Consider the following 13,617-nt stretch of genomic DNA (forward strand, 5'->3'; position numbering starts at 1 on the left):
GACCTGGCTGCGGGCCTGGAGAGGGGACGTAGGTCGCTCGTCTCCTTCCCCAAGTCTCAGGGCAGAGGGAGCAAGACACAGACCTCACCCAGGCTGTGGGGCGGCAGAGGGGACAGAAGCGGACCTCTGCGCCCGAGGACATCCTTGAGGACATTTGTGGGACGAGAGAGAGTCCCCAAAGCGGACCCATGGCCGGCACATTTCCTCAGGACGGAGCGACGGGGAAAAGGAGGAAGCTCCCCCACACCAGTGAGTCAGTCCCAGGGACCCTGTCCTTTCCCAGGGCCGCTCAGCCAGTCTGTCCCCTCAGACCCCCACGCCTGCCCCCACCGTGCGTCCCCCAGTGCCCCCTCCAGCCGAGACCCTTCCTCCTCTCTCCCTCACGTCTGCCCCTGCATCCCCAGGGCCCCCCATCCTCCTGCAGGGTGCCCCCCCACTCCCGCCACGCCCCCCCAGGTCCCCCCAGGCTCACCCCCTGCAGGCCCCTGACCCTGGCGCAGCCCATCCCAGCCCGAGGAGTGGGCTGTTGGCCCCAGTGTGCTTGCCCCCCCCCCCGCAGCCGTGCAGAGGCTCCTGAGCTGGGGGCTGCCTGTCCCCTGCAGCCGGTTCCTGCAGCGCGAGCCGGGATCTTTTCCCATTGCCGCCTTCCTGCTGGGGGCGAGCTCCGGAGGGCTCCTGGCCCTGGGTGAGTGCGGGCAGAGGTCAGGGGTGGGGCCCATCTTTTGCCCTTGGGCTTGACCCTGCACCCTCAGGTCTCTTTCAGCTCCTGGTGAACCCTATGGACATCTACGAGGATCAGAAGATGGTGGCGTTGTACAGCGTGGTGGGTGAGTACCGTAGGGACAGGGGCACTCGAGAGGCCCGTGGAGCAGGCCTGGGGAGTCCCAGGTGCCCAGGAAGGGGTCCGGTCTTGTCTCTTCCGCGCCGAGCGTCCCTCCCGGCCCCGGCCTCCTCTTGGGCTTTGAGGGGAGAGCCATAGGCCCTCGGCCTGTGGGAGAAAACCAGTCCTAGATCCCCCTAGGGCCCTCCCCAACCAGAAGGACCCCGTGCTAGCCAAGGGTGCCCCATGTCTCCTGACCTCTCCGACCTCGTTTCCTGCTCCTCCCGATCGAGTCCGTTCATTCGTCCGTTCACTCCTTCCTGCATTCATTCAGCACTCCCTGAGCCCCTCTGGGGGCTTCTGCAGGGAACAAGGTCGAGGGGCCCCCACTGGAGAGAGTTTAGGCGGGAAAGGACAAGAAAGGCACAAGAGCATTTCTGACGGTGACAAAGGGGCGTGATGAGAGGAAGCTGGGGCCGTGGGGGAGAGGGGCTGGTCGTCAGGGAAGGCTTCTCAGAGGCGGCACTGGGGTGGGGGCCTTGTGTGGGGAGCTGTCGGTCTGTGAAAAGAGAAAAGCCACCTGAAAGTGGTTTAACCAACAGAGAAAGTTGATTATCTCATGTAACAACAAGTTTCAAGGCCGAGTGGTCTTTGGAGTTTGGATAATTCTGCAGCGCAGTCCACCTGCCAAGGACCCAGGTTCCCAGCATGTTTGGCCTGGTGACCGTTCGTCTTCAGGTCGTGCATGGGCGACCACAAGTCCAGGCATCTTACCTTCACACACCAATGTTGAAAGACCAGAACATTCCTTCTTTACGTCTCTTTTAAGAAGGAGGAAAACGTTCCCGTCCCCCCAGCCAGCTTCCCGGTTCCGCTTGCTCGCCAGCCGCCTCTGGGAACGGACCCGTGTGGGCACCCACAGGACCGCGGTGGGCCCCCATGGATGACCTTTCCCACGGACCCTTCACTTGCCGCTTATTTTCATTTATGAGACCCAGTCCTGCTTCCATAATTGTGACTATTTCTGGGGTTGGAAAGGTCCAGCCCAGGCTATACCCAAATCCCACCCCCCTGCACTCTCCAGCATCTTCCCTCCTGGCGCCCCGGCCCCCAGGCCACCGACTGCTGGCGGGGGGTCCCCCAGTGAAGGGGGCACCGCTGCCCTGGCCTCCTTTCCCCACTTCCTTCTGGGTCTTCTGCTGCGAGAAGGGATGAGAGGGACAGAGGGTCGGAAGCCTGAAGTCGTCCGTACTGGGAGAGCCCCACTGCCTCGGGGGGCAAGCCGTCCCACCGGGTGCCTCGGGGGCCTTCCGTGCTGTCTCTGGAGGCTCCGTGTGGCCCTCCAGGGTCCAGTCTCCTGCTGAGAGTAGCTCTATCTGGCTGACCTCATGTAGCTCCTACCACCCGCAGCAAACGGGCTGCCCCCGGAGGAGGACCTCCCAGATGGCATGAGGCCTGCCGCCCTCCAAAACATCCAGAGAAAGTCATCCACCCTTGCCCTGCCAAAGTGGGAAAGCGGGTGCCTTGCGCTGCCCCCTCCCCTGCCGCCCCGAGAAGCAAGCAAGGCTCTCAGGTCACATTCCCCCGTCCTCCCCAGAGGCCCTGCCGATACCGCCCCGACCTGGCCTCCCACGCTGTGCTCGGGTGGCTGCCCAGGGGTGGCCTCCGGGTGCCGTGGCTCAGCAAGAGCCACCATCCCTCTGTCTGTCTCTCCCGGGTCCCGTGAGGCCTCTCACTTGGCCTGGAAGCGAACGCCCCGCCTCTCTTCAGTCTCCCCTCCCATGTCTGCCTACTTCCACCGCTTCTTTTCCAGAAAATTCCATCTCTGGTCTTGTCTCTGTATATACTGGTTGGTAGAGGTCAGCCTCCCCTCCCATGTCTGCCTACTTCCACCGCTTCTTTTCCAGAAAATTCCATCTCTGGTCTTGTTGGTAGAGGGTCAGAGACTCGTTTTGCCCTGCCGGTGGGCCCAGAGAGGGTTCCCAGCGCCCGGGGCTCTCTGTACAATGTAGGACAACTACTTGCCAACTACCCTGTAGCTTGAGTCGTTGGCCAGAAGACCAAGACCACGGAACAAACCCCTTCCGATGTCCTGTTAAACAGTGATTGGGTGAGACAGATCCAGATTTACCCCCAGGGGCTGGGGCAGGGACTGCCAGTTGGCCTTGAACGAAACTCAAGTTGTGTTAGCAAGGAAGAAGGCAGACACACCGTCGGGTGGCACCAGACGGGGCTCGCAGCAAACCTGTATGACCAGGTGAAGCCAGCCAGGTGAAGAGCAGCGCTCCTGGCAGAGGTGGAATGAGCTTGGCATAGTGCAGGGCCGGCCGCAGGCCTGTGTGGGCGGGCGAGGGAGGCGAAGGGCCGAGTGGCCCGGCAGAAGCCAGGCAGGGGGGCCCCATCACGGGGGTCAGTGGACCATGCTAAGGGAGCTTGGACTGGACCCCAACTCTGGTGGAAAGTCCGCGGCTGGTCGGAAGCAGAGAAGGGACAGGGTCAGCTGGATGTGCTTCCAAGGTCACTCTGGCTGCCTCGTGGAAACCCAAGTACAGAGGGGAAGCAGGGGACCAGTCGGCCCCCGGGAGAGGCAACGGGGACCCCGTGAGGGCCCAGGAGATGGAGGGAGGAAGTGGAGGGACTTTGCCTTGGTGAAGGCAAGCACTCCATCCCACAGGAAGCTGCTGGGTTCCCTGCCCAGCTACGCTGTGTCCCTTTGGCCTGGAATGCCGTCCTGCCTCCTAACTACGCTTTACTCATCTTCCAGCCCCAGCTGACACGTCAGCGGCTTTGTCCAGCCTTCCCAGCCGCACCCTCCCCACAGAAACGCCCGCTCCCACAGCCCCGAGAAGCGCCTCCCTTGTGCACTTAGCACTCGGGGCTGTAGTCATCTGTTTACTCGCGGTCTCTCTCCCTGCATTACGAGCTCCAAGGAGTTCTCTGTCTCCTTGTGGAGACCACAGGGAGACACCCGTGAAACTGCTAACACACACCAGGAGGTGCATGATTAAGGATAAAATTAGGGCCGGAGATTGTGAGTGGGAACAGTGAGGTGGCTCTGAGCACCAGGGACTGTTTCCAGAACTTTCCTCTTGCGTTCCCTGCCCCCTCAGCACCTGGGGTGTGTGGGAACCCAGCCTGGAGAAGAGCAGTGCTTCCCCCTCCCCAAACACACACACACACACACACCCGTCGTCTGCGGGGGGGGAGGCCCCCGGCTCCACGCCCCTCCCCCGCCGCGGTGCAGCTGAGCTCTGTACACGGCTATTCAAGGAGCGCGTGAGCGGCCTCGGAGGCCTCCCAGCGTCGGTGTACGTGGGGGCAGAGGCAGTATGGCCATGGCTCCAGAAAGAAGTTGGGGGGCGGGTGCTCTGCTGAGCCTGGTGGGTCAGGCCGCATCCTCACTCCGCCCCACCACCTGTCGCTGTCTCCCGACAGGCTTGGGCGCGCTGGGCTGGGGGACCTCCCCTCACATCCGCTGTGCCAGCCTCCTGCTGGTGCCCAAGATGCTGGGCAGGGAGGGCCGGCTCTTCGTGCTGGGATACGCCTTGGCCGCCATCTACGAGGGTGAGCATGTGTCCCTGGGTGCCAGTTTGTGACTGGAGCAGGGTCCTGGGGGGGCCACCCGATGAGACCCGGGCGGCTGAAGGGGAGAGACTGGGAGTCTGATCCCAGCTGCTCCAGCTCACTGGGTGCCCCCGAGAGAGTTCCTCCGCATCTCTGGGCCTCCTCGGTTTACACAGGGAAAACCCAGCCGGAGGTGAATGAGCTGTCCTCTCCCAGGCTTCGGGGCCCCCTCGCTGTACAGTTCTAGAAGGTGCTCACCGTACGCAGAGCGGGAGCGGAGGGGGCCCTCAGGCAGTGACCAGCTGCGGAGGGAGACCCACTGGGGCATCTTCCCCCAGGACCCGCGGCCAACTTGCGCTACAACCTGAACGAAGTGATCGCGTCGCTGGGCTGCACTGTAGAGTTACAGGTCAACAACAGCCGCGCAGCCTGGCGCGTCTCCACAGCCCCGCTGCGGGCAGTGTTCAAGGACCTGCTGGTCAGGGCCCCGCGCGCACGGGCAGGGTCTGAGCTCCTCTCCCCTGGGGGCTGGCACGACTGGAGCTGGGAGCTCTGACCCTGGACTCAGTTTCTCAGTGGGGCGCCACTGGCATGTTTTGCTGGACTGTCCTCAAACATTGCGGGATGTGCCCTGGGCACCAGCTGCCAGGAAAGCCCCCGCCCCCCGTCATGGGACCCGCACCCCCCATTTCCAAACACCTGGGTAGGCGGTACTCCGGGCCGCTGAACTAGAATGTCAGGAAATCGGGGGCCAGGAAGCCTGGAGGCCCACAGGATTGCGGAATCGGCCTGTGGAGGACTGGAGGCTGGGGGTGTGGGAGACCTGGAGAGTTGGGGAGAGGGACTGACATCGGGGACACTGGGCCTGGGGACACTGAGATGGCACAGCGGTCTGGGAGATTAGAGCGAAGCCCCAGGGCCTGGGGAGCCTTCCTTCACTAGCGGGGATCTGAGATGGAGGCCGGCGGAGGGGCTGGGCGCTGGGCGGGGGCAGAGCAGGGGCGGCTGTTCGCAGGGCAGGGGGTAGAGGGGTGTCCTGAAGACTGAACAGTGGGGCGCGGGGTGAGGGGCTGTCTCGGGGCCCGGGCTCCAACCAGGCCTGAGGGAAGAGCCCGGAGCTCAGCCAGAGGACAGGACAGGCTCCTCGGCTGCCCCACTGACCGCTCCTTCCTCGGCCCCCAACCCCAGGGCAGCAAAGATTCGCTGAAAGCCGAAACTCAGAACATCTCCAAGTCTTTTGAGGACCTGGATGCCCAGGTGAACAGTGACACTGGCTACACGGCCGAGAACACCACGGGCTTCGAGGGGGCGGCCCGCAGTGTGGAGACTCACCGAGCTCTAGCTCCCAGGCACCGTCTCTCCACACAGAAGATGTATGAGCTGAAGACCAAACTGCACTGCTCCCGTGAGGGCACAGGGGGCGTGGGGGGCGCAGGCCGGGGCCAGGGCTCCAGGCTGGCCGTGGGGACCTCATCTGCCCCCTGCCCCTTCCCGCAGATGTGGTGGACCGGGCCATCCTCAGCTGCCGCCGCTGGTTTGACCACAAGCATGAACGGTGCATGCAGCGCATCTGGGTCCCGCTGCTCAAACACCTGCTCTGCTTGCCCATGAAGTTCAAGTTCTTCTGTGGCATCGCCAAGGGTCAGCGGGGCAAGGGGAGGGCGGGGGCGCCGGAGCCGGCAGCGGAGTCCCTGGGGACTGCTGGGTCGGCATGGGGCAGGAAAGCCATCGGGCGGGCAGGGCTTAGGGCCCCCCCCCGGCCTGGCTATGCCACCCAGCTATGTTTACAGCAGGCTCCGGTTCGGTCCCTTCATCTGAAAGATGGGCCTAATAGTAGGACTTATCCCACGAGGGGGTTCTGAGGATTTAAGGAAGCAAGGAACAGAGCTGACACACAAAGGGATTTTCTTATAAATTTGCTATCATTATTAATAGCTGGCATGGTTACAAACAGGTGAGAAAAATGAGGGAAAATCAGGCCTTGTTCCCAGGACACGGGACTCATGGAGCGCGGAGAGGGGAAAGCCTCAGCGTGGAAGGAGGTCATGGGCAGAGAGGCAGACACAGGGTGGACGGGGGGGGGCACCGCGGGAAGGGAGGCGAGAGGTGGGCACAGGCCGCTGACCTGCCCCCTGCCCCCCTCACCCCACAGCGATGGAGGTGTGGTGCCGCCACCGTATCCCGGTTGAAGGCAACTTTGGGCAGACGTACGACTCCCTCAACCAGTCTATTCATGACCTGGAAGGGGAGTTTTCGGCCACCATTGAGCTCAAGGTAGGAAGCAGGGGCGCATGGGCCAGGGGAAGCGAGGGTGTGGGAGAAGGGCACAGGGCCTGTGGCAGAGCCGGTGACGAGGCCCAGGGAGGGCGGAGGGGGACAGGGACAGGGAGGCGCAGTGCCGCGCCTGTGGTGGGCAGGGACTTGACTCTGGGACCTGACGGCCTGCCCGGTGAGAGCGGGTGTCAGTCCGGAAGGGCGCAGGAAGCAGGACGGTGGGGAGGAGGGGCCACGCCCGGTCTCTCCACACAGGGGTCCGGAAGGTCCTGGGAAGAGCTGGGGGACACGAGCAGGGCGCCAGGGCAGAGACGCCAGCAATGGCTGGTGGTTCCGCATCCGCACCTGTGCCCTCCACCAGGAAGGGAAGCAGGCAGCGGTGCTGGGCCTCAACCCAAGCTGGGAACACATGAGCACCGAGCTGCGGGACTATGTCCGCCACCAGGAGGCCCAGCTGGAGTGGGCCCTGGGGCTGCTGCGTGCGCTGTTCTCCTGCACCTTCCTGCTGGTCCTTCACGCGTGAGCCTTCCCACCCCGAAGCCCCTTCCTCCCTGGGACGGGGGCCTGCCTTGCGGCAGCTGTGGGAGCGTGGCCAGCCGCGAGCCCAGCCGGAGCCCCGAGCCCGAGCCCTGAGCGCGAACGTTGGTTGTTTATGGAGCTAAAGGAGATGCGGGCCCGGCGTGGAGGACACGTGGCCCATGCTCTGCCACCTTGAAAGGGAGCTGGTCTTCATTTACCTGCCCCCTTCCGCCTTCATCCCAGCGCTGACTCCTTTTACTTTCAGCTCTGACTTCTGACTGCTCCCCTGCCCTTCATGTACCCCTTGGCTCTGACTTTGCCCGTTTCTATCGTCCAGCCCTACTTTCATTTTCTGCTGCCTGCTGCGTTGGCAGCTACTTTCCCTCCATTTGGACCAAAGTCCTCAACCCCACCTAGCCTGGCGTCCAGCTGGGCTGCCCCAGGCCTCACTCTGTTTCCCCGCTGACCTCTGGACCCTCTGTTTCCTGTCCCCACCCCCAAGTGCCCGAGATGGGCAGGGGCTGGGCAAGGGTGGCCACGGGGGAGGGGGCTCCTGCCCTGTTTGTGGGGCAGGTGAGTGCATGGTTGTGTGTGTGGCGAGGGCGCCGCGGGAAGACAGAGGGAACGAGCCATCTTCCTGCCCTGAACGTGCTCATGGTCTAGGGGGGGCCAGAGGGGCGCCCACAGAACACGGATGGTTGGAGGGCCATGCGAGGGCCTGGCTCCCAGGACAGGGGTGGGAGCTGAGGACGGGCCCCTGCGAGAGGGCCATATGTGGGTTTCAAAAGGCTGCAGATGGGGAGCCATGGTCAGGGAGAGGAAGAGTGTTCTCTTGGGCAGGGATGGAGGGTCCTGTGGGATGTGGAGGGCAGAAGCTGTGCTGAAGGACGGGGCTGAGGTGGGCAGGGCCCCAAGAGCCTGCAAAGCCCTGGAAGCTGGAGGCTGGAGGCTGGGAGGCCCAGGTGGGTCAGAGGTTAGAGTGCCTGGCGGGGAGCGAGGCGTGGCAGGAAGCTGGCCTGAGATGGCAGCAGGAAGGGGAAAGGTGCAGCAGGTCTCAAAGCCAGCTCGGGGAGGGAAGGAAGGAGGCACAGAGTCCGCTTCCAGGCTTTCAACCTGGGTGAGGTCCCTGGCCGGGCCGCGCGGGCGAGAGGGCGGGGCGGGCAGGGCACGGGCCGGCCGCCGGCCTCTCCACACGGGGGCGCTCTCGGGCGGGCCTGCCCGTGACTGTTCGGTCTCAGGCCCAAGGGGGGTTTTACAGGGTCCCAGAACCCCTGGAACTTAGGTTTCACAGCTCACGGAGCTTACTTAAGGTAACGTGCAGTTTTAAACCCAACTCCAATAATTAGCATGTTTTCCTTAGGAAACTGAAGCATTATGTGGGACTTTGGGACATGCAGAAAGGGCCACTTCTGCGCGCACAGAAAACACTGCCACACCAGAGGGTGTGTTGGGGGAAGGCAAATGTAGGTGGGGGGTGAGTTTTGCTTGAAGCGACCTCCAGAGGATGTTCTGCCAGCTCGGTGGAGAGGTGGATGTGGGAGTCAGTTGCAATGGCTGGTGGTTCTGCAGCCTTGACGGGCTTCCTGCTTCCCTGTGCCTTTGCTTCTGCTCGTTCCTCTGCCCGAGACCCTGCCAGCAGGTCCATGCCTGGGAAACCTCCCTTCCCGCCCAGGCACACGACCCCCCTGCCTCTCCATCTGTGTCTCTTTGCCTGTGTGGGCGCCTGCCCTGCACCGGCCTGCTGGGGGCTGGCACAGCATCCCCACTCAGGACATAGATGGTGCCCGGCGCATGCTGGGTGGTCTGGGGAATGACGGAGCATCCAGGAAGCCCATGGTGGGGGGTGGGTAGGAGAACCTGGAGGACACGGAGATGTCCTCGTGCCCAGGTCCTTCTCCTACGCGGACAGCTATAATGGTGACATCCGATTTGACAACATCTACATCAGTACCTACTTTTGTCAGATCGATGAGCGCAGGAGGGAGCTGGTGAGTGAGCACAGCCCTGGCCAAGGGTGCCCTGCTGCACGTCCTCTGTGGCTTCATGCTCCAGGAGGGCAGAGGGGCAAGGGGAGGGGGCCCTGGTGTCCCTCGCTGGCTGAACATTTTATCCAGGGCAAACGGACATTGCTACCACTGCGCAAAGCCGAGAAGAAAACCGTCATCTTCCCCTGCAACCCCTCGGTGCAGGCCTCGGAGATGAGAAACGTGGTGAGGAGGCCGTGGGGGCGGGCCACGCGGGGCAGGGGCGGGGTATCGGAGAGGGCCCCGTGCAGGGCCGGCGGCACTGCCCAGCTCAGGGCCTGCGGCTCCTCGGGCAGGTGAGGGAGCTTGTGGAGACGCTGCCCGTTCTTCTCCTGCTACTACTGCTGTGCGGCCTGGACTGGGCCCTCTACTCCGCCTTTGACACCATCCGCCACCACTCCTTCCTGCAGTACTCCTTCCGCAGTGAGCCCTCGCCCTCCCTAGCAGGGAGCCGCTTCCCTGACCTGGTCAGGGTCAGACCTCAGCCCTACAATCTGACACCTGTCCCTGGGGGACTCCGTTTCCAAGCCTCCTTTATATCTGCAACAGGGAGTGAACGGATGGAAGGTCCCGCGCAGCAAAGGATTTCTATGCCTTGACCCCCCCCCAACATCCAGTCCCCATCCTGCCCCACCCCCTAAACTGCGACCCTTTCCTGACCCCCCACGGCCTCAGGCAGCCACAAATTGGAGGTGAAAGTCGGGGGGGACTCCATGCTTGCCCGGCTTCTTCGGAAAACCATTGGAGCCCTGAACACGTCCTCGGGGACAGTGGTGCAATCAAACAACATGGGTGAGCGACGCTGAAAGTCTGGGTCAGAGGAACGGAGGGCGGGGGCCAGGGTCTTTCCAAGGCGTGGCAAGAGGGAGCTCTGCATGCTGGGGTTGCAAGGATCAGAGCAGGAAGCATCAGGTCAGACTCAAGTTGCTGGAAGATGACAGCCTTGGGTCCGAGGGCCGTAGGGGCTGGGGCCTGGGGGACACAGGGTCCCAGCGCCCTAGAGCCACGCTGTCCAACAGAACTTTCTTCCACATCCGTGCCGTGCTGAGCAAATAGCCTCACGAGCCTGGTAGCTCCAGGCCAGAAGGGGCCGCTCTGCAGGGAAAGGGGCAGGCAGGAGCACAGCAGCCCGGGGGTGCCCTGCCCGCGGCCCTGGCAGAGCCCTGACAGACCCGCCCCGCCGCAGCCTGCCTGCCCCAGCCTGTGAGCCTGGACGCCAGGGCTTACGTGAGAGCTGCACTCCCCATCAGCCTGCTGCTGTGTCTCTGTCTGCTCCAAGCCTTCGCCTACCGGCTCCGGAGGGTCATCGCTGCCTTCTACTTCCCCAAGGTGCTCCCTCCCCCCAGCTCGCAGGCCCGCACCCAGCACGCCCCCAGCCTGAGGGGCCCACTGTCATAGGACTGACCCCTCTCCCTGGCCCCAGCGCGAGAAGAAGCGGATCCTGTTCCTCTACAATGAGCTGCTGAGGAAGAGGGCAGCCTTCACGCAGCTGAGGAGGGCTGGCATCCTGAGGCGGGCACAACAGCAGAAGGCTCCAGTAAGTCCAGGCCTCCTTTCCGTGGCTCCTGTGGTTGTGAGGGCCGCAGCCGGGGCCTCTCCTGTCAGTCCGTCCAGCCCCAGGGGCCCAGGCCTATGGAGCTCAGCGAGTTCTGACGGGATGCATGCCAAGGGCCCTGGTCATCCAGCTCCTGGGGGTCAGGGCTGCGTCCACCTCTGTCCCCCAGGATTCAGCCCAGCCCGAGACACTCAGTGGGCCATCCGGAAGCAGGCAGAAAAGGGAAGTCCGATTTGATATGGTCTGGGGCTAAAAGAAAGCAAGGGGGCTCCTTCAGAAACAAGGGATGCGAGGCAAGCCACAGGATCTACTGAGTGTCTTTGGGGGAGGCGGGCGGGCTGGGGGGTCCGGAAGACACCATGAAGGGTCTCATAGGATAAGGAAAAAGCACAGAGCCAGAAGAACCAGGTTCCAGTCCACACGTCCTCATTAAGCTGTGTGACCTTGGCCACGGTCCTCACCAGACCTCAGTGTTTCCCTCTGAAGGACAGGGAGCTTGGACAGATGTGTAAAGCCTGGTGCAAGGCCTGTGCAGAGATCAGCAACAGCGTGGCAGTGGGGTGCGGGCTGCTGGTGTCAGAGGACCTGGGTTTGAGTCCTGGCTCCCTTCTTTTTTTTTAATTTTTTTTAAAAATTTTATTTATTTATTTGACAGAGAGAGAGAGAGAGACAGCGAGAGCAGGAACACACACAGGAGGAATGGGGGAGGGAGAAGCAGGCTTCCCGCCGAGCAGGGAGCCCTATGCGGGGCTCGATCCCAGGACCCTGGGACCATGACCTGAGCCGAAGGCAAACACTTAAGGACTGAGCCACCCAGGCGCCTCCCCCCCCTTTTTTTTTAAGATTTTATTTATTTGACAGAGACAGACACAGCGAGAGAGGGAACACAAGCAGGGCGAGTGGGAGAGGGAGAAGCAGGCTTCCTGCCGAGCAGGGAGCCCGATGCGGGGCTCGATTCCAGGACCCTGGGATCATGACCTGAGCCGAAGGCAGTTGCTTAACGACTGAGCCCCCCAGGCGCCCCCTGGCTCCCTTCTTCATTGCCATGACAACTGCGATCTGGAGGACTGACTAATTGCTGGGCCTTGGTTTTCCCTTCTGTAACCAGAGTGAGCTGCTACTCCATCTGGTTGTTGTAAGGACTAAGGGAATCTCACTCTTGTGGCACAGGCATCTAGCAAGTTCCATGCACATGCTAGTTGTCGTCATGTGACCCTGGGCAAGTGACCGCCTTTCCAAGCATGTTTTCTCATCTGAAAGAGAAATGATAACAATGCCTGTCTTATGGGGTTACTGTTTGAGTGAGCTAATTTATTTACACTTTCTTAGCAGTACACTGTGTACTACTAAGGACCCAACATTATTTAAAAAAAAAAAAAAAGAAAGAAAAGAATGGCAGCCATTCTTAATCAGCCCCAACAGAGCTCGTGAAAGTGAGAGACCATCTTTGCTTGACTTTTCCTCCAGTGTCTAGATCCTCCACCCCATGACACAGAGAGGCTAAATGAGTATGAAAAAGTCAGCATACTGTGATTCCATGACCTGGTCGTGAAGGGAACTGGATTTGGGTAGGCAGGTGGAAATATGAAGGGCATTCGTCCCAAGCTAAGGGAACAGAATGTTCAAAGACTCACAGCCCAGAGGGAATGTCAAGGGCCGGGGCTAGTCTGAGAGGCTGGCACAGAAGATGCCAAGTTCAAGCTGGGGCACGTTAGAGCAGAGGCTAGAAGGGGACCAGAGCGTGGAAGGCTCTGCAGGCCAAGGCCAGGAGTTCTGCCTTTGCAGTGGGGCCTCTGTGGTTTCGGTGGCCTGCAGAGAGGGTGGGAGCACGGTGAACCAGACCTGTCATCAGGAATCGGGCCCGGGGCCAGCCAGGTTTGACTACTTTCTCTCTGTGCGCCTTGGGAATTCGCTTACCCCTCCCGAGACTCCGCTTTCCCGCCAGTAAAGCGGAGAACACAGCAGAGATAATCTCTCGCGCCCTACCACCTTCCCCGCCCACCGTGAGAACCAGATAAGGTGGTTTACAGGGAAAGAACAGGTGGTGGCTGGGGGAAGGAGCGGAAGCTGCACCCCATTCTCCATCACCGAGACGGGGAGGGACGCTCTCTGCACCCGCTGCCCTAGCACCCTGGCCCTGCAGGGCGCCCAGCACGTGGGCGCTGCCTGGCGGCGCGCGGTCCGGGACCTCTCGCAGCCCTCTCTCCCACTCGCTCCCGGCAGCGCCACCGCCTGGCCGACGTCCTGCTCCGCCGCTGCCCGCTCCTGCGCCACTGGTTGCGTGGGCGCTGCGTGGTGTGCCAGGCGCCCGAGACGCCCGAGTCCTACGTGTGCCCGACGCCGGACTGCGCGGCCGTGTACTGCCGGCCGTGCTGGGACGACATGCGGCGGCGGTGCCCTGCCTGCACCCCGCGCGAGGAGCTCTCGTCCTCCGCCTACAGCGACAGCAACGACGATGCCACCTACGCGGAGTGAGGGGGCGTCCTGCCCACCAGCTCCTCCGCGGTTAATAAAAGCCGGTACACTCCCCACGCCCGCGCTTCCCAGGGGTCTGACCCGCAGTCCGGAGACCCGGGCCGCCGACGTGACGCGGGAGGGCAGCCAAGCTGCGAGGAAGGGGTCCGGCCCCGGGCCGGGTGGAGGCGCGCCGCCCAAAGCCGGTCGGTCGGGGCCTCGGCTCCCACCGCGCGCAGCAGCGGGAACGCCGCAGTGGCGAGCGGCGAGCGGCGCGGGCCCGGGCCCTCCGGGGGCGGGGCCGCGGCCTTCCCGGGGGCGGGGCCTGGCCAGGAGCCCCGGGGCGGGGGCAGGACGGGGCGGGGCCTGGTGGCCGCACGGCGCGGCGGGGTGCGCCAGGCAGACCC

General features: G+C 62.9%; 1 protein-coding gene across 1 annotated transcript; it reads left to right on the top strand.

Annotated features, from left to right (window-relative positions):
- The first annotated feature begins 188 nt into the window (after positions 1–188).
- On the top strand, positions 189–13,335 carry DCST1 (DC-STAMP domain containing 1). The gene is made up of 16 exons (XM_028090099.2): positions 189–249; positions 560–685; positions 753–827; positions 4,256–4,384; positions 4,723–4,862; positions 5,573–5,789; positions 5,882–6,025; positions 6,537–6,658; positions 7,020–7,177; positions 9,066–9,165; positions 9,292–9,387; positions 9,498–9,624; positions 9,877–9,993; positions 10,388–10,530; positions 10,625–10,738; positions 12,980–13,335. Exons 1-16 carry the CDS (start codon positions 189–191, stop codon positions 13,229–13,231), a joined length of 2,121 nt encoding a protein of 706 aa, XP_027945900.1. The 3' UTR covers positions 13,232–13,335.
- The last annotated feature ends 282 nt before the right edge of the window (positions 13,336–13,617 follow it).

Source organism: Eumetopias jubatus, unplaced genomic scaffold (assembly GCF_037043125.1).
Source record: "Eumetopias jubatus isolate StellerSeaLion01/CBP00866 unplaced genomic scaffold, mEumJub1_p1.0 scaffold_12, whole genome shotgun sequence".
Taxonomy (NCBI): Eukaryota; Metazoa; Chordata; class Mammalia; order Carnivora; family Otariidae; genus Eumetopias; species Eumetopias jubatus.

What these genes read in the sequence shown, in the direction of transcription:
- DCST1 (XM_028090099.2), top strand. Translation starts at nt 189, where the DNA reads ATGGCCGGCACATTTCCTCAGGACGGAGCGACGGGGAAAAGGAGGAAG. An exon ending in CTTGGCCGCCATCTACGAGG is followed by an intron (nt 4,385 to 4,722) that starts GTGAGCATGTGT and finishes ATCTTCCCCCAG; the next exon opens with GACCCGCGGCCAACTTGCGC. An exon ending in GGTGCAATCAAACAACATGG is followed by an intron (nt 9,994 to 10,387) that starts GTGAGCGACGCT and finishes GCCCCGCCGCAG; the next exon opens with CCTGCCTGCCCCAGCCTGTG.